The 19,295-nt window shown below is 35.5% G+C and overlaps 1 protein-coding gene across 2 annotated transcripts in view; it reads left to right on the top strand.

Annotated features, from left to right (window-relative positions):
• The window catches only part of NAA35 (N(alpha)-acetyltransferase 35, NatC auxiliary subunit), an 88,469-nt gene that overhangs the window by 59,296 nt on the left and 9,878 nt on the right, over window positions 1–19,295 (top strand). For both annotated transcript variants that reach the window (XM_010840045.1, XM_010840044.1), the window contains exons 13-17: window positions 3,139–3,198; window positions 5,669–5,775; window positions 12,736–12,802; window positions 14,687–14,785; window positions 15,368–15,546. In XM_010840045.1, coding sequence (XP_010838347.1) covers window positions 3,139–3,198; window positions 5,669–5,775; window positions 12,736–12,802; window positions 14,687–14,785; window positions 15,368–15,546 — 512 coding nt within the window. The remainder of the gene's footprint in view (window positions 1–3,138; window positions 3,199–5,668; window positions 5,776–12,735; window positions 12,803–14,686; window positions 14,786–15,367; window positions 15,547–19,295) is intronic.

Below are 19,295 nucleotides of genomic sequence, written 5' to 3'. Positions count from 1 at the left end.
GCCAGGAGAAATATCAACAACCTCAGTTAATACAGATGATTCCACCCTAATGGCAAAAAGCGAGGAGGAACTAAAGAGCCTCTTGATGAGGGTGAAAGAGGACAGTGAAAAAGCTGCCTTAAAATTCAATATTCCAAAAACTAAGATCATGGCATCTGGTCCCATCACTTCATGGCAAATAGATGGGAGGAAAGTGGAAGCACTGACAGATTTTATTTTCTTGGGTTCCAAAATCACCGTGAACAGTGACTGCAACCATGAAATTAAAAAACGCTTTCTCCGTGCAAGGAAAACTATAGTGAGCCTAGGCCACATATTACAAAGCAGAGACATCTCTTGGCTGACAAAGGTCCGTATAATCGAAGTTAGGGTGTTTCCAGTAGTCATGTATGGATGTGAGAGTTGGACCATGAAGAAGGCTGCACTTTGAAGAGTTGATGCCTTCGAATTGTGGTGCTGGGGAAGACTCTTGAGAGTCTCTTAGACTGCAAGGAGATAAAACCAGTCAATCCTAAAGGAAATAACCCCTGAATATTCATTGGAAGGACTGTTGCTGAAGCTGAAGCTGAAGCTCCAATATTTTGGCCACCTAATGCAAAGAGAGGACTCATTGGAAAAGACCCTGATGCTGGGAAAGATTGAAGGCAAAAGGAGAAGAGCGCAGCAGAGGATGAGGTGGTTATATAGCATCACCGACTCAGTGGACATGAATCTGAGTAAACTCTGAGAGGTAGTGAAGGACAGGGAAGCCTGGTATGCTGCAGTCCAGTGGGTCACAAAGAGTCAGACGGAACTTAGCTACTGAACAACAGCAGAGTAAACACAGTGAGATAAATAAGGAAACCATTACCACAGTCCAAGGTAGAAAGGATTGTCACTTGGACTGGAAGGATGGCAGGGAGATGATGAGATTGTCAGTGTTACAGCTATGTGTGAGCTAAAAGGCTTCCCTGATAGCTCAGTTGGTAAAGAATCTGCCTACAATGCAGGAGACACTGGTTCAATTCCTGTGTTGGGAAAATCTGCTGGAGTAGGGATGGGCTACCCATTCCAGTATTCTTGGGCTTCCCTTGTGGTTCAGCTGGTAAAGAATCCACCTGCAATGCGGGAGACCTGGGTCTAGTCCCTGGGTTGGGAAGATCGTCTGCAGAAGGGAAAGGCTACCCACTCCAGTATTCTGGCCTGGAGAATTCCAAGGACCGTGTAGTCCATAGTGAGCTAAAGTTGATAGAATATTGGTTGATGAGTTAAATATGGGGCATGAAAGTGCTCTCAGGAAGTTCTCTAGGCTTCTGCCTTGCAAGTCTACACACATATTTAGTGCTGTTCACTCAAAGGCGGAAATTCTCTAAGGAACTTGAGAGTCAAATGGGGGTCTTAGGGAAGTAAAGTTTGAGGTACATTTAAAATATTTAAGTAGAGATATTAAACAGATAATGACTTATGGCTAGAATTTAGAGATTTGTGCTTAGAATTAAAATTTTAGAATTATTACACTATAGATAGTAATTGAAGCATGAGTGTTTATGTTTTAATATTTGTGAGGAGAAGAGTATATAGATTAAGAAAAGAAGGTTGTCTGAAACTAAACTTTGAACCTACACAACAAACTGAGAAGTACCCAGAGGAATAAACATGTGAAAGTCATTTAAAGGTTTTTCAAGGAGGAAGTCATGCTGTTGAATACTTGAATGAAAGAGATAAATAAGGTCCAAACTCAGTGTCCAGCTTTGAAGTTGGTAATGGGGGACAAGTGGTGCCTAGAGCAGAGTCAGGTTACATGTTGAAGAGGAGAGACAGTGGGCACAGCCAACTTCTTCAGAAAGTTTGGTTGAGAAGACAGCAATTGAGAGGAAAATGTGGGATCATGCGATAATCTTTTCTTTTTAAAGATGAGAGAAGAGTATTTAAATGAAAATGGGAATGATCTGGTAAAGCGGAAGAATTTTAATATCTAGGAGAGCAAAGTATGGATAGTTGACAGTGTGTGATGATTGTGAAAAAGCCAAAGGAATGGGATCCTTTTATACGGGTGTAGGATATCTGTTGTTAAAGTAGACAACTAAAGGATCTGGGTACAGTTGTGTATAGAGTTAGTTTAGAGGCTAAAGTTGAGGAATTTTCTGTGGTATAAATTATTTTAATTTTCTTTGTAATATAAAACAGTAGCATCTCTCTTTAGTGGAGAATTCACTTTGAGGAGTGTGTGCAAGGTGTTAAAATTAATTGTGAGAAAAGTGAATAAATTCAGTTAGCTTGATTACTTGGTATTTATTTCTGTGAAGTAGGAAATGAACCTCTGTCTTTAGTTAGTAAATTAGTATTGATATTATTATTTTTATGATATAAAAATTTAATGTTGGTATCTACATAATACTGTTATTCATCAGTTTGTTAAAATAATTTTTTTAGGCTCTAAAATTATCCATTGTTCCATTCCTGTTGTTGTTGTTTAGTTGCTAAGTCATATCCGACTGTTTTGCAGCCACATGGACTGTAGCCCAACCAGGCTTTGTCCATGGGATTTCCCAGACAAGAATACTGGAGTGGATTGCCATTCTTTCTTCAGTGGGTCTTCCCGATGCAGGGATCAAACTTCCATCTCCTACACTGGCAGGCAGATTCTTAACCACAGGACCACGAAGGCAGTCCCAAGCTGGGCAGCATTTTGATACAAAACGAACTCTTCCTTTACCTGACAGACTCCCAGGCTCTCAAGAGCCTCAGTACATCATGTTCCTAACACCTTTTGTTGTTGTTTAGTCACTGAATCATGTCCAACTCTTTGTGACTCCATGACTGTAGGTTGCCAGGCTCCTCTGTCCATGGGATTTTCCAGGCCAGAATACTGTAGTTGGTTGCCATTTGTTTCTCCGGGGGCTCTTCTGGACCCAGGGGTCAAACTCCCGTCTCCTGCTTTGGCAGGTGGCTTCTTTGCATCCAAACCACCAGGGAAGCCCATTCCATTCATACAAATAGACAATTCTTATAGAAATTATCTTTAGCAATCTGTCTTATTTTAATTTTGATAGTGTATCATTCCCAGAAGATCTAGTAAAAATTACACTCTATATGCAAGCATTTTCAACTTTTATTTAATCTGTTAATGACATTACTTTTCTTCTGTGTATCTTTTAGGATTTTTTCTGTGAATTTAGTGAACAATCACCTTGTGTTCTTTCGAGATCTCTATTACAAGTAAGTTCCACTTATTATCAAAATAGTTCTTTAAACAGCAAATAATGTGTATTGACATTGTTTTATTTATTATGGAATAAAAGGTGGATGCTTCTAAAGGGTATTCCATGGTTAGTGTTATATTTTTGGCATAGAAGTATTGAGTTACAGTGTTAGACATTCATTAAGATCATAGTCTGAGCCAGAAAACAAAACTTAGTAAGTAAAAAAAAAAAATTGAAATCATAGAAAGTATGCTCTCTGACTATTTTGGAATTAAACTAGTAATCAGTAACACATGTATCTGGAAAATTTTCCAAATGTTTGAAAATTAACACATTTCTAAAGAACCTGTGAGTCAAAGAGGAAGTGTTGATGGTAATTAGAAATTATTTTGAACTGAATGAAAATGAAAATATATCAGATTTTGGGGGATACAGTTAAAGCAGTACTTAGAGAGTATAGAACTAGATGTTGATATGAAAGAAAGGTCAGAAATTATAATTTAAGCTTCTACTTTAATATAGAAAAAGAGCAGATCAAACTAGAAACAAGCAGAAGGAAATAAAGAGCAGGAATGTGTAAAATGGGAAAGAGACAAATAACAAGAGAAAATCATTACAGCCAAGAGCTGGTTCTAAAATTGATGAATCTCTATCAAGACAGACCAAGAATAAAAAAAGTTACAGATAAATAATATTAGGAATTATTATATATCCTAAACAAATTAAAAGGATAATATAGAATATTCTAAATAACTCTATATCCTAAATGAAAAACTTAAGTGAAATGGACCAGTTTTGTGAGGGACACTACCAGCGCCCTTCAAGAAGTAGACAATTTGAATAATCCTGTATCAATCTGAGAAATTGTGTTCATAGTTAAAAGTTTTTAAACAAAACTCCAGGCCAATTCTACACACAGGTTCTTCCAGAAAATAGAAGAGGCAAGAACACATCATAAGAGGCCTGCATTGCCTCAATACCAAAACCAGACAAAGACATTTCAGGCTTAGAAAACTATAGACCCATATCCCTTAAAAACATAAGAATTAAAGTATTAACAGATCAAATCTACCAATATATATATAAAAAAAATACATTATAATCAAGTGCATTTTATCACAGGAATGCAAGCCTGGCTCAATGTTTAAAGTATAATTTACCATATAATATAAAGTCTCAATAGATTCAGGAAATCTATTTGACAAAATCAGCATCCATTCATGATGTTGCAAACTCTCAGCAAAACTAGGAAGAGAACTTCTTTAATTTGATAAAGAGCATGTGCAAAAAACTTAGAGCTAACATCACACTTAATGATGAAAGAGTAAGTTTTTTTCTCATTTGATTGGGAAGAAAGCAAGGATGTCCAGTTTCATCACTCCGCTTTTACTCAGTGTGGTACTGGAAGGCTTAGCCAATGAAAAAAGGCATGAAAAGAAATAAAAGACATATAGTTGAGAAAGTAAGAAATAATATTTCTTTATAGACAGCATGATTATCTATGTAGAGTACCAAGGAATCTGCAAAGAAGTTCCTAGACCTGATAGATGAGTTTGACAAAATCACAGGATATGATACCAATGTACAGAAAGCAGTTGTATTTCTATATACTTGCAATGAACAATGCAAACCAAAAACTTTAAAGCAGTACTATTTACATTAAGCATCAAGAATGAAGTACGTAGAGGTAAGTCTAGCACCTGTTTGGAGAACCTGTATACTAAAAAACTGCAAAGTAATAATAAAAGACATCAAAGGAGGCTTAAATAAATAGGTGTCCTTTTGTGAACTGGAAGAATTGATGTTTTTTTAAGATGTCAGTTCTCCCCCCGAATTAATCTACAGATTCAAAGCAATCTCAAAATTATAGCAGAAGTTTTTGTAGATGTCAACAAGCTACTTCTGAAATTTATATGGAAAGGCAAAGGAACTAGTACAGCCAAAATAAATTATTATTACTGTATTTTGAATTGAATGAAAATATATCAGACTTCGTGGGATTTATTATTGTAAATAACAATGTATTTTAATTTAATAATTCATTATTTTAGATATATTTCTTTCAGTTTCAGAAAGTTTTTATGTATTCCAAAGTTTTTATTTGAGATAGGTTATCAACTGGCTTGATATTAATAACCATTAAATATTTCATAATTTATGAAACCTTTTCTTGTATGTTGGCTCATTTGACATACTCAGACATGTCATTTCATTTTTCACTAGTTCAATATTACTACCCTTGACTTGAGAGATTTTTTTCTTGCACATTTCTTCTCCTGCATCAAAATACTCTTAAATAGGGATTAAGTAGTACCCGTCATGGAAGCAGTGATTTATAAAAATTTTCTACCAGCTTTTTACATTTTAATGTCTTGTATTCTGTGACATTTAAAAGAAGTATGCTTATGTCACAGTAATGAAAAATACATGTACAATATGTCAAAGATTGTGACAGCATTACAAATATATATAACATTTGTTTTAAGACCACTTTCCTGGTGGATAACAAAAAGGTCTTTGGAATCCATCTCATGCAAGACATGGTGAAAGATGCTCTTCGGTCTTTTGTCAGTCCTCCGGTGCTCTCCCCAAAGTAAGTATCATAAGATATTGTATAGCCTGTATGTTTCTTAAAAGCCCAAATTCTCTGTGCTCCTTTATGGCAAAGATATAAAAACTGTTGGATTCAAGTCTCCATGTAAAAAAAATAACTCTTATTGTTAAAATTAATTGATTTCTGCCACATATTATTTAAATTTAAATTGAGGTTTTCTAAAGTTAATACTGGGTCCAGTATGAGAAGAAAAGCTTACAAGGACTTGTTAGAAATTCAGCAAGTTGTATTAACCCTTATTGTGTGCAAAGCACTGTGCTAAGTAGACACTTTGGGAAATAATTATAAAAAGATAAGATTTCCTCTCGATAATCTTGAGTCTAGATAGAAATAGAAAATGCTGATAATTGATCCTTAATTATATTCTGGTAGAGTCATTTCCCCAAAATTATGCTGCCATAAAAAGCTGGAAAGGATCGTTTGAATTGGCCTTTTGGAAAAGAACGCCAACTTTATTGACCTTTCCCTTGAGAAAAGAAGAAAGGAGATGTTATTTCTTAGGAAAGAAACCAGCGTTTGTTAAGATATAGTGTATGAAATCACATATTTTAAGGAAAGTTAGTGGTTCAGCATTCAATTTGTTGAATAAATCATGCCACATTTCATATAAAACTCTGGTAGCGTCCTGTCTTAGGTTGGTTCTCCAGAAGCTGATCCTGACACAAAGATTCATGCCAGTGTAATTTAGAAGGTGATTCTAGGAGAGCTTTCAGGCTTGTAGGCAGGTGGGATATGAAAAGGAAGAAAGCCACGTAGTGGTGTGCTTCACAGTTGGTTGTTGCTGTTCAGTCACGGAGTCTGTTTGACTCTTCGCGACAGATGGACTGTGGCACGCCTAGGTCCTCTACCCTCCATTATCTCTCGGAGTTTGCTCAGATTCATGTCCATTGAGTCAGTGATGCTATCTAACCATCTCATCCTTTGCTGTCCCCTTCTCCCTTTGCCTTCAGCCTTTCCCAGCATCAAGGTCTTTTCCAGTGAGTCAGCTCTTCCCATCAAGTGGCCAAAGTATTAGAGCTTCAGTTTCAGCAGCAGTCCTTCCAGTGTATATTCAGGGTTGATTTCCTTAAGGATTGACAACTTTTATCTCCTTGCAGTCCAAGGGACTCTCAGGAGTCTTCTCCAGCACCACAATTGAAAGCATCAGACTTCTTTATGGTCCAATTCTCACATCTGTACATGACTACTGGTAAAAAAAACCATAGCTTCGATTATATGGACCTTTGTCAGCAAGTGATATGTCTGCTTTTTAGTGCGCTGTCTAGGTTTTTCATAGCTTTCTCTTCCAAGGAGCATGCGTCTTTTCATTTCATGGCTGTCGCTGTTGGCAGTGATTTTGGAGCCCAAGAAAATCTGTCACTGTTTCCACTCTTCCTCCTTTTATTTGCCATGAAGTGATGGGACTAGACGCCATGATCTTAGGTTTTTAATGTTGAGTTTTACACCAGCCTTTTCACTCTTCTCTTGCACTTTCATCCAGAGGCTCTTTAGTTTCTCTTCACTTTCTACCATTTAAGTGATATTATCTGCATATTTGAGGTTGTTGATATTTCTCCCCGCAATCTTGATACCAGTTTTATGATTTATCCAGCCCAGTGAAGTACTCTGCATGTAAATTAAATAAGCAGGGTGACCCTGTACGACCTTGTACTTCTTTTCCAATTTTGAACCAGTCCGTTGTTCCTTGTTTGGTTTTAACTGTTGCTTTTTGACCCTCATACTGGTTTCTCAGGAGACAGGTAAGGTGGTCTGGTATCCCCATCTCTTTAAGAATTTTCCACAGTTTATTGTTATCCACACAGTCAAAGGTTTTAGTGTAATCAATAAAAAAAAAGTAGTTGTTTTTCTGTAGTCCCCTTGCTTTCTTTATGATCCTACAAATGTTGGCAATATAATCTCTAGTTCCTCTGCCTTTTCTAAACCCAGCTTGTATGTGTAGAAGTTCTCAGTTCATATACTGCTGAAGCCTAGCTTGAAGGATTTTAAGCATTACCTTGCTAGCATGTGAAATGAATGCAATACATTTCACATGCTAGCAAGTATGTGAGAGTACAGTACAGTACAGTAGTATGAACATTCTTTGGCATTGTCCTTCTTTAGGATTGGAATGAAAACTGACCTTTCCAATCCTGTGACCACTGCTGAGTTTTCCAAATTTGCTGATATAGTGAGTGCCTCACTTTGACAGCATCATTTTTTAGGATTTTAAATAACTCAACTGGAACTCATTTTGATGACCATCATCATGGTTATCTTTGTGTATAAGATATATACATATATGATTTTATATATATATATATATGGGATTACCTTAAACAGTCTATTTTTTATCATGAATGTTTAATTATTTTTAATGGATTTTTTAAATCAAAAGTTTAATTTTAAAATGTATTTATAATTTTTCTACTCAAAAGTAATCATAACTTTATATCTCAGAGTACATAGTTAGTTCCTTTTAATGTCTGCCAAATGTTTCATAATAGGTATGTGTTTTATAGAGTGAGATTACTGGGTGGGGGGGACATGTATAATTTTAATTTTGATATATGTATTAGATTGTATTCTGAAAGATTTAACAATTTATATTTCTACTGGGAATATAAGAGAGTACAATTTTCCTTTATCCTGACCGGCAGTAGTAGGTGTTATCATTCTTTAATTTTTTCCAGTGTGTGTCAATGAGAAGTGATATCTCATTGTCAGTTTAATTTGAACACTTAATATGATGTTCATTGGACATTTGGAATGGTTTTTCTGTGAATTGTCTTTCTTTTATCCTTTACCCATGGACTTTTATTAAATGGTTTACTTTTTCAGAAAGTTTGTAACAAATCCTTGTGTATTATGAAAGGTTAATCCTTTGTGATAGACATTGAAGATTTTTTCTTTAATCTTTTGTAACATCAAAATGTGTAAAATGCTGTTTGAATTTTGATAAGAATTACATTGAATCTGTAGATCACTTTAAGTAGTTTGGCTATTTTAACTATTAATTCTTCCAGTTCATGTGCCTAGAATATCTTTCCATTTATTTGTATCTTCTTCAGTGTCTTTTATCAATATCTTATAGCTTTCAGTGTGCAAGTCTTTCACCTCCTTGGTTGAATTTATTCCTAGATATTTTACTCTATTTGATGCTACTGTAAATGGAATCATTTTCTTAGTTTCTCTTTCTGATAGTTCAGTGTGACAGTTTTGTATATTGAGTTTGTATCCTGCAACTTTACGGAATTCTTGTGTTAGTTCTAACAGGTTTTGTTTTTTTTTTTGTAGGATTTTTAGAGTTTTCAATATGTAATATGGTGTGCTCTGCATATAGAGATCATTAAAAATTATTTTTAAATTTCTGTGATTAAATGTATCATACATTCAGAATATGAATTGACAGACACCTGTACCACCATCCATTTTAAGCAAAGTTTTTATTAATTTTGTTTTTATAAATTCCATTACTGATAAGGTCATTGGTAAAATTAAGTATTTCATAAACACTCAATGTATTACTCAATGTATGAATTACTCATATATTACACCCAATGTATGAATTACTGATACATTATTACACTCATACAAACACAGTATATGAAGTAGTAAATTTTATTAATTCCCTTATTTGGTATCTAATGTTGTCAGACACCTTTCTGCGTTCTAGAGAAAAGGACACAGCTGGTGACAAGGAGCTTACCTTCTAATGGGAAAGACTAAATTGTGAGCAAATATATAATGTCAGGTCATAAGTACTGTATAGAAAGATAAAAAATGAGATGGTTCTCATAAATGGGATAGTTGTGAAAAGCCTCTTGGAAGTGGTGATACATGTGAATATACTGAGAATGAGCTACACAAAATCAGAGGATGAAGCTTCCTGATAGTAAACAATAACTGCAAGGTCTCAGGAGTAAGGCTGAGCTTTAGGCATCAAGGAGCAAGCTAATTTTAATGGATTCATTTACTCGAGATACGGGTAAGGTAGCAGTTCTCAACTGTTTTTTGTCTTTACATTCTTAAAAGAGTTTGAGGACACAAATAGCTTTTATATGGATCCTATTTATTGATACCTATTATTTTAGAAACTAAAACAATACTTTAAAAATGTTTATTCTTTTTGAAAAACAGTAAACTCATTACATGTTAATAAACATCCATAACATTTATAAATCACATATAGACAAATATTTTATGGGAAATAACTTTTTAATTAAAATTAATGAAAAAAGTGGAATTGTTTTACATTTTTGCAAGTATCTTTCAGGTCTGTCTTAGTAGAATATTAACTGAATTATTTTAACCTGCTTCTGTTTTCAGTCTGTTGTAGTACTGCTTGCCATGTAGCCTCCGGAAAAGCCATTGTACACTTATGAGAGAATGAGTGCTTTTGGCAAATAACATGTTAATATTATTATGAAAGTAGTTTTAACCTTGTGTTCCCCTCAAAAGCATCTCACCAGGGAAACCTATTCTACATTGAGAACTGATGACTATAATTTCAAATTCCCCTCCCCCACCCCATGCTTTCTTTACTCTGGTCCTAGAGGTGACCACTACATTACAGTTTATGTGTCTCACTTTTATGAATACTTGTACACTTTACCCAAATATATGTGTCCATAAATAACATCAGCTTAGTTTATGGTTTTAAACTTCACATGAACTTTGTCACAGTGTGTATGTCTGTATAGATATAGATATATATATATCCTTTTGCAACATGACTTTTTCCTTCAACATTAGAATGTTGAAATTGACCAAGTTTATCCAACAAATTTATTTTATTTGTTAAAATCCATACTTTGCACTGAAGTTTATTTTGTTGATTCTCTGCAGTTGAAAATTTACCTTATTTCTAATTTATCACCATTGAAATCAGTGCTGTAGTAAACATCTTTGAATTATGACTCCTTTTGCACATAAAAAATAAAATTAATTGATTATCATAGGCAAATGCATATTCAGCTTTACTAGTTTTGTGAAATTGCTTTCAAAAATAATTCAATGAATTGTGTATGCCAGCCAACAGTGTATAAGGATTCCAGGTACCCCATAGTCTAGGCATTATCAGACTTTTTAATTTTTGACAATAAAATATATGTGAAGTAAGTGTCTACATCTTAATTTGCGTTTTGTCTTCTCTGTTTAATCTTTAACACGTAGATTCCACATTGTCATGCTTACCATTGTCCATTTAGATTTAATTATACAGTATGATCCTCATTATTTGCAGATTCTATATTTGTTAATATGCCTACTTGCTAGAATATATTTGTTAACCTTTACATCATTACTCACTCTGCTCTTGCCATCTTCATGGACATGTGCAAAGTAGCAAAGTATTCAAGTCACGCAACACTGAAGTCAAACAAGACAACTGTCCACCTTCTTGTGCGTTACAATGTAAACTCTATTTGCCCCTGTTTTTATGCTTTTTGTTGGTGATTTTGTAGTTTCATGGCCTCTGAGTTGCAGTGATATGCTGTTTAGTGTTCCTGGCACAAGAAGGCTATGGTGTGCCTTACAGAAAGATTGTGTGTTAAATAAGATTTGCTCAGGCGTAAGTTCTTTGCTAATCAATCAGCAGTGTACTTTCTATATAGTGTCTTTAAAAAGAAACACACATAAACCAATGTTAAACATTGATCACTTGATTAAAACCTTGGGACCAGAGGCTGGAGGAACCTAATCCTGTATTTTATCCTAACAGCAGTGTTTCAGTATTCTCTATTTCAGCATCCACAACAAGTTCATAGAACATAATTAACACAAATACTGAGAATCAACTGTGTGTATAGCAGAGTTTATTACAAGGTAGTCATCTGTTTCTTGTTCTTTCTTTTAAAAGAGCTCTTTTGCATACTCTGTCTTGTAGATTTTTTTCCTCTGTATTCCTCATGATATCTCTCTATTTTTGCTGTGTTGTAAGAAAGTTATTCTCTTGATCCTCAAGGCTATTGTGAGCATCCTTTCACATACTAACTTTTTTAACTTGAAAAATCCTAATTTTCAGATCCAGAAAGTCCCCTTTTTTAAAGTGCTTTATTTTTGTCATCTTAAGCAATTTTCTTACCTTGGATCTTCCAGCACTTCTCTTTTGCTGCCACCTGTTTCAGGTGTCCTGTCTTTTCTTTCTTCTGGCTGCTGCCTGCTCTGTCATTTTCTATCACATGATCATGATTCTGTTTTATTCTGAGGTTCTGGTCAGATTGCTCAGTTATGGCAAACACTTAGGAATAGCAAATTGTCAACTCCTTTCTGTGCACCAAGAAAAGTGTTTACTTCTTCCTATCTCCTTAGGAGCAAAGGCTCCTGTCCTCCTACCTCAGGAAAAGGGGGAAAAAAACACTTTCCATCTCTTCAGCTCTTGTATTTTCTCCAGGGCCAGGCAGGTAACAGATCCTCCAAGACTAGGAAAGCCTTTCTCAGTTGAGTGATGCTTTTAACCAAGAGAAGGAGCACCACAAGGACACTGGTTTGTGAGGATAGACAATAAGGTGCTGGCAGGATGTCTAGGTGATGATTTTAGCCAGTGATTGGAAATGTAGGTATATCTTAAAAACAATCAGATTCTATACAGTATTTTTTAAATAATTACTATTGTAAGTACAGTTCACAAGGATACCACCTGTAGGAAAATAACGAATATTAGAGTAGGATTAGAAAAAGTAGAGCTTTAGAATTTTCCCTCTTTGTTGATCTTATTGGATCCAGCACTTAATTGTCCAAGTACAGAACTAAAGGAATTGGAAATATTGTACATTTATTATGTGGATAACAAATAGTGAAATACTTCCTAATTTAATGCTAGCACTCTTCAACTTCATGATTTATTTGTGTCCATTTTCTCATTTTTCCACCTTCCCTATGTGTTGGTAGCACCTACAGTGCTTCTTTTTGTAGGCCAAATAAGTTTAATTTCAATAACAAGAGTATTATATTATCTTACAGGTGCTGCCTATATAATAATCACCAGGCTAAGGACTGTATTGACTCTTTTGTTACTCACTGTGTTCGGGTAAGAGCTACAGTTTGGATCATTGTGGTGGATACTTAAAAATTGTGGCATGCAGAATCTTCAGTAGCATTAATTTGTGCTGTTTTTTCATCTAATATTTCTTATTCATTTTCCCTGAATAAGTAGGAAATTGTTGTCTCCTCTTAAACTCAAGCGGATAGCTTCATAACCTGTAGTCTTCCTGCGAGATTGTTAGATACCAAGGCACCTTCTGATGCCCTCTCACCATACCCTTGTGGACAACAGAAACAGAATTAGCTATGACCCCCATCTAAAAAGAGTTTACTTTTTTTTTGAAAAAGGACATAAAAACTCTTATTACTTTTGACCTTATAAATAACGAATATGGGTAACATCCCCAGGTGTTTATGTTTATACTGCTTTAATGAGCAGGATTATGTACTGTGCTTAGTCGCTCAGATGTGCCCAACTCTTTGTGACCCATGGACTGTAGCCCATCAGGCTCTTCTGTACATGGGGTTTCTCCAGGCAAGAACACTGGAGCAGGTTGCCATGCCCTCCTCCAGGGGATCTTCCCAATCCAGGGATGGAACCCAGGTCTCCCGCATTGCAGGCCTGTGCTTTACTGTCTAAGCTACCAACGAAGCCCAAGAATACTGGAGTGGGTAGCCTCTCCCTTCTACAGGGAATCTTCGCACCCAGGAATCAGACCAAGGTCTCCTGCATTGCAGAGGGATTCTTTACCAGCTGAACTACCCAGGAGCAGGACTATAGTAAAATTAAAATTATTAATTTTAGATGAGATTGTGAACTTTTTTCAAATCTCAAATAACTTGAAAAAAATTAAAGCTTCATAGTTGATCAAATTCATTATAAATAATTCTTAATTATAAGCTTTTTATAGATCTTTTTTGCCCAATTCTATTTACCAAATGTGTGTTTGTGTGTAAAGAGGAAGTGGGATAAGACAGCATGGTATGATGCACAGAAAATCAATAAAAGACCAGATTTTATTTTTATTAACTACCATTTTATCATTATCAGGCAGATCCCTTTACTTTTTTATAAACTTGCCAATCTTTAAAAAATGAAATATTAATACTGCTTTGATACCTCTTATAGGCTACTTATTGATTAAATGAGATGATAGCTGTCGAAGTATACAAATGTGAAATCATTACTATCCTTAGAGAATCTTAAAATGCGTATTTCTTAAATCAGAGCATTCCTGTCTGTTGTCTGATTCATAAACTGTTACAGTATTTTATATGAGAATACCGAATAGATAAAAACAGTGATAAAGAACCTTAGTGAACAAGTATTGGTCACACAATCGTGTCTGACTCTTTGCGACCCCATGAACTGTAGCCCACAAGGCTTGTCTGTCCATGGAATTCTCCAGGCAAGAATACTGCAGTGGATTGCCATTCCCTCCTCCAAGGGATCTTCTCAACCCAGGGATTGAACACAGGTTTCCTGCATTGCGGGCAGTTCTGTACTGTGGTTTTCTGGGTTTTAGCCATTACCTAATTACTAGGCATTCTGGTATATGTAAAGCAGGACACAGAAGTGTCCGGCTTGAACAGTAGCTTTTAGCTTGAAATAAGCAGAAAAGAAACTGCTCTTGAATATGTGGAAAAATATCTAAAGATTGAAGAAATTATTTTTGCCATAGGGGAGCAAGTTTTGTAAACAACCACTTTCCTCTGGCTATTAATAATTTCTAGTATTGAGTTCCTTTAAAAGAAACACCTTTGTAATAAGTACGCATAGGCATTATTCTTATATACAACATTTTTTCCCTTAAACCTGATTTTGAAAATTTGGAATGTGAATTTTCTTTAGTATCAGCAGATTTCATATTGACAGTTAACAAATTATACTGTTAACAAATACAGTTAACAATCGTATTGTGTATTACAGCCATTCTGTAGTCTTATTCAGATCCATGGACATAACAGGGCTCGGCAGAGAGATAAACTCGGTCATATTCTTGAGGAATTTGCTACCTTGCAGGATGAGGTAAGAGCCAAAAAGAAGCCTTCCCTTCTGAAATAAGCAACCTTGACTAGATTTTCAGAAACAATTCTTTAGAACAATAATTTGACTACTTAATTTTTTAATATGGTGAATTTTCTTTTCCATTGAAATGTAACAGTTACATATACCAAAGAAATGTTTACAGAAAGAAATAGAACAGTAATCTAAATCAAAAACATCTTAAATTATTATTTTATAATCAATGAATTATAAAATAGGTGTAGAGCTATAGATATAATTAGAGTAAGTTTACATTGTAATAAAAATATATTAGTCTTCATTTAAATGTGTGCAACAGCAACACTGATAATGTAACTAAAGATCTGAAGCCAGTTATTTTTATACGGTAAAGTCTTTTTAATCTAGGAAGTGTTTAGATAAATATTATCCTTTCAGAAATGAAAGGTTTGAATGTAGATCTAACCAAAGGTGCATTTGAAAGTATGAATTCTTTAAATGGTGAGAGTTACATTATCTGCTTATGTGCTATTTTTAGCTGTTACATTTTTTGTAATTCTTTCATTACCTTAACAAGTTGATATTAATGACATTTTGTTGTGATAGGCAGAGAAGGTTGATGCAGCCCTTCATACTATGCTGTTGAAACAGGAGCCCCACAGGCAGCATTTGGCCTGTTTAGGTACCTGGGTCCTTTACCATAACCTTCGAATTATGATACAGTATCTCCTAAGTGGCTTCGAATTGGAGCTCTACAGCATGCACGAGTATTATTACATATATTGGTAAGAGAATGATTGGAGTTAAAATTGATGGTGGGTGGGATAGATAAGATCTGTGAGAGTATCTGTAGAGTGTAATTTTAGAGGTTTTTTAAATTTACTGTATTTGAATTTTACTTGTGGGACAGTTGAAGAATATCTATTGAAAATTAGAGCCAGATCATCTTAAAAATCTTGTCTTAATAGTGTACAAATACATTTTTTTTTGCCATTTGAAATGTTATTTTAAAATTACTAATAAAAGTAAATTGATTAATGAACTTTTATCTGTTTCCAAAGAGAGAAATTAACATACATTTTGCCCTGACATCAGTGACGCTAGGTACTAGCTGTGGAATGTACTTAAATAAATTAAAGTTCAAAATATGAACCAGATCTTCCTTCTGAGAAGAAATTATGGCTAAGATTATCATTGGGAGTATAACTGTTGCAAACTTGCCCTGAGGATTTGTCTCAGTAGCTTTGAAGAAGTTTATAAGAGGTAATCTTCAGCAGAGTAGTTCTTTACTTTCACTTGGGGCTGAGATATATCTAGTAAGAGGATGCTTGAGAATATTTTAGACATGAAAAACCTGCCACAGAATAAAGTAAGAAAATTGAGATCTAAAATGAATTCAGCTATCTTGCATCTTTTTTTAGTCTAGCAAAGTATAGTAATTTAGTTGTAATTTAAAATAGAAATGACCTATTGTTACCCATCACAGCTAAGTTTAGTATATTATTAGATCTAATTATAGTTATTCTTTTCATTCATTTTTAAATTATTTAACTTAAAATTTAAAATATTGTGTATTCCCTGAAGTCACTGCTGTGGAGGCAGAAAATAATTATTTTCCACACCATTAACAGCATCCATGTTAGAGATGGGAATACCATACCTGCCTCCTGAGAAACCTGTGTGCAGGTCAAGAAGCAACAGTTAGAACCGGACAGGGAACAATAGACTGGTTCCAAATTGGAGAAGGAATACATCAAGGCTGTATATTGTCACCCTGTTTATTTAACTGTTTGCAGAGTACATCAAGTGAAATGCCAGACTGGATAAATTACAAGCTGGAATCCAGGTGGCCGAGAGATATCAATAATCTCAGATATGCAGATGATACCACCATAATGACAGAAAGTGGAGGAGGAACTAAAGAGCCTCTTGATGAGGGTGAAAAAGGAGAGTGAAAAACCTGGCTTAAAATTCAACATTAGAAAAATGAAGATCTTGAGATCTGGTCCCATCACTTGATGGATTAGAGATAGGGGAAAAAAATGGAAACAGTGACACTTTTCTTTCTTGGGCTCTAAAATCACTGAGGATGGTGACCGCAGCCAAAAAATTAAAAGATGCTTGTTTCTTGTAAAAAAAGCTATGACAAATCTAGACAGCATATTAAAAAGCAGAGACATCTCTTTGCTGACAGAGGTGTATAGAATCAAAGTTACGGTTTTTCCAGTAGTCATGTACAGATATGAGAGTTGGACCATAAAGAAGGCTGAAGAGCTGAAGAATTGATGCTTTTGAACTGTGGTGTTGGGAAAGACTCTTGAGAATCCCTTGGACTGCAGGGAGATAAATCCAGTCAATCCTAAAGGAAATCAACCCTGAATATTCATTGGAAGGACTGATGCTGAAACTAAAGCTCCAGTGCTTTGCCCCCTGATGAGAAAAGCTGACTCACTGGAAAACTTTGATACTGGGAAAGACTGAGGGAAAGAGAAGAAGGGGACAACAGAGAATGAGATGGTTGTATAGCATCACCAAATCAATGGACATGAGTTTGAGCAAACTCTGTGAGATAGTGAAGGACAGAGTAGCCTGGTGTGCTGCAGTCCATGGCGTCTCAAAGAGTTGGACACAACTCACCAAATGAACAACAGCAGCATTGAACTTTACTTTTCACCACCTGCACATCCACAACTGAGCATTGTTTCAGCATCGGAAAGTAATTCCAGTGCTGTAAAGAACAATATTGCATAGGAACCAGGAATGTTAGGTCCATGAATTAAAGTAATTGGATGTGGTCATGCAGGAGATGGCAAGAGTGAACATCGACATCTTAGAGATCAGTAAACTAAAATGGATGGGAATGGATGAGTTTAATTCAGAGGACCATTATATCTACTACTATGGGCAAGAACCCCTTGGAAGAATTGGAGTAGCCCTCACAGTCAATAAAAGAGTCCAAAATAGAGTACTTGGGTGCAATCTCAAAAATGACAGGATGATTTCAGTTCATTTCCAAGGCAAACCATTCAGCATCACAGTAATCCAAGTCTATGCCCCAACCACTAATGCCAAAGAAGCTAAAATTGAACAATTCTATAAAAACCTACAAGACCTTGTAGAACTAATTCCATTATAGATAGATAAATAAATGTCCTTTTCATATAGGACATTGGAATGCAAAAGTAGGAAGTCAAGAGATAACTGGAGTAAGAGGCAGTTTTGGCTTTGGAGTACAAATGAAGCAGGGCAAAGGCTAACAGTTTTGTCAAGAGAACACGCTGCTCATAGGAAACACCCTCTTCCAACAACACAAGAGATACACATGAACATCACCAGATAGTACTGAAATCAGATTGACTATATTCTTAGCAGCTGAAGATTAGAAAGCTCTATACAGTCAACAAAAACAAGACCTGTAGCTGACTGGGGCGAAGATCATCATGAGCTGCTTATTACAAAATTCAGACTTAAATTGAAGAAAGTAGGGAAAACCACTAGACCATTCAGGTATGACCTAAATTAGTGCTTTATGATTATACAGTGGAGGTAACAAATAGATTCAGGGAATTAGATCTGGTCAACAGAGTGCCTGAAGAACTGTGGATGGTGGTTCATAGCATTGTATAGTAGGTGGTGACCAAAACCATCCCAAAGAAAAAGAAATGTAAGAAGGCAGAGTGATTGTCTGAGGAGACTACAAATAGCTGAGGAAAGAAGAGAAGTGAAAAGCAAAAGAGAAAGACATACCCAGATGAATACAAATTTCCAGAGAGTAGCAAGGAGAGATAAGAAAGCCTTCCTAAGTGACCAGTGCAAAGAAATAAAGGAAAACAATAGAGTGGAAAAGATTAGGGATCTTTTCAAGAAAATTGGAGATATCAAGGGGACGTTTCATGCAAAGATGGGCATAGTAAAGGTCAGACACAGTAAGCAACTTAACAGAAGCAGAAGACACTAAGAGGTGGCAAGAATATATGGAAGAACTATACCAAAAAAGATCTTAATGACCTAGATAACCATGATAATGTGGTCACTCACCTAGAGCCAGATATCCTGGACTGTGAAATCACGTGGGCCTTAGGAAGCATTACTACAAACAAAGCTGCTGGAGGTAATAAAATTCCAGATAATCTTTTTAAAATTCTAAAAGATATTGCTGTTCAAGTGCCTCATTCAGTGTTAGCAAATTTGGAAAGCTTAGCAGTGGCCAAAGGACTAGAAAAGAATTGTTCTTTCAATCCCAAAGAAGGGCAATGCCAGAGAACGTTCAGAGTACCATACAATTGCACTCATTTCACATGCTAGCAAGATGATGCTCAAATCCTTCAAGCCAGGCTTCAGCAGTACCTGAACTGAGAACTTTAAATGTACAAGCTAGATTTTGAAGAGGTAGCAGCACCAAAGACCAAATTGCCAAGATTCGTTGGGTGATGGAAAAAGCAAAGGAATTCCAGAAAAACAACTACTCTGCTTCATTCATTATGCTAAAGCCTTTGATTGTGTGAATCACAACAAACTGGAAAATTCTTAAACA

This window comes from Bison bison, unplaced genomic scaffold (assembly GCF_000754665.1).
Source record: "Bison bison bison isolate TAMUID 2011002044 unplaced genomic scaffold, Bison_UMD1.0 scf7180017864141, whole genome shotgun sequence".
Lineage (NCBI taxonomy): Eukaryota > Metazoa > Chordata > Mammalia > Artiodactyla > Bovidae > Bison > Bison bison.
The sequence above is the reverse complement of the archived record's forward strand: the minus strand, read 5'-3'. Positions and strand labels throughout refer to the sequence as shown.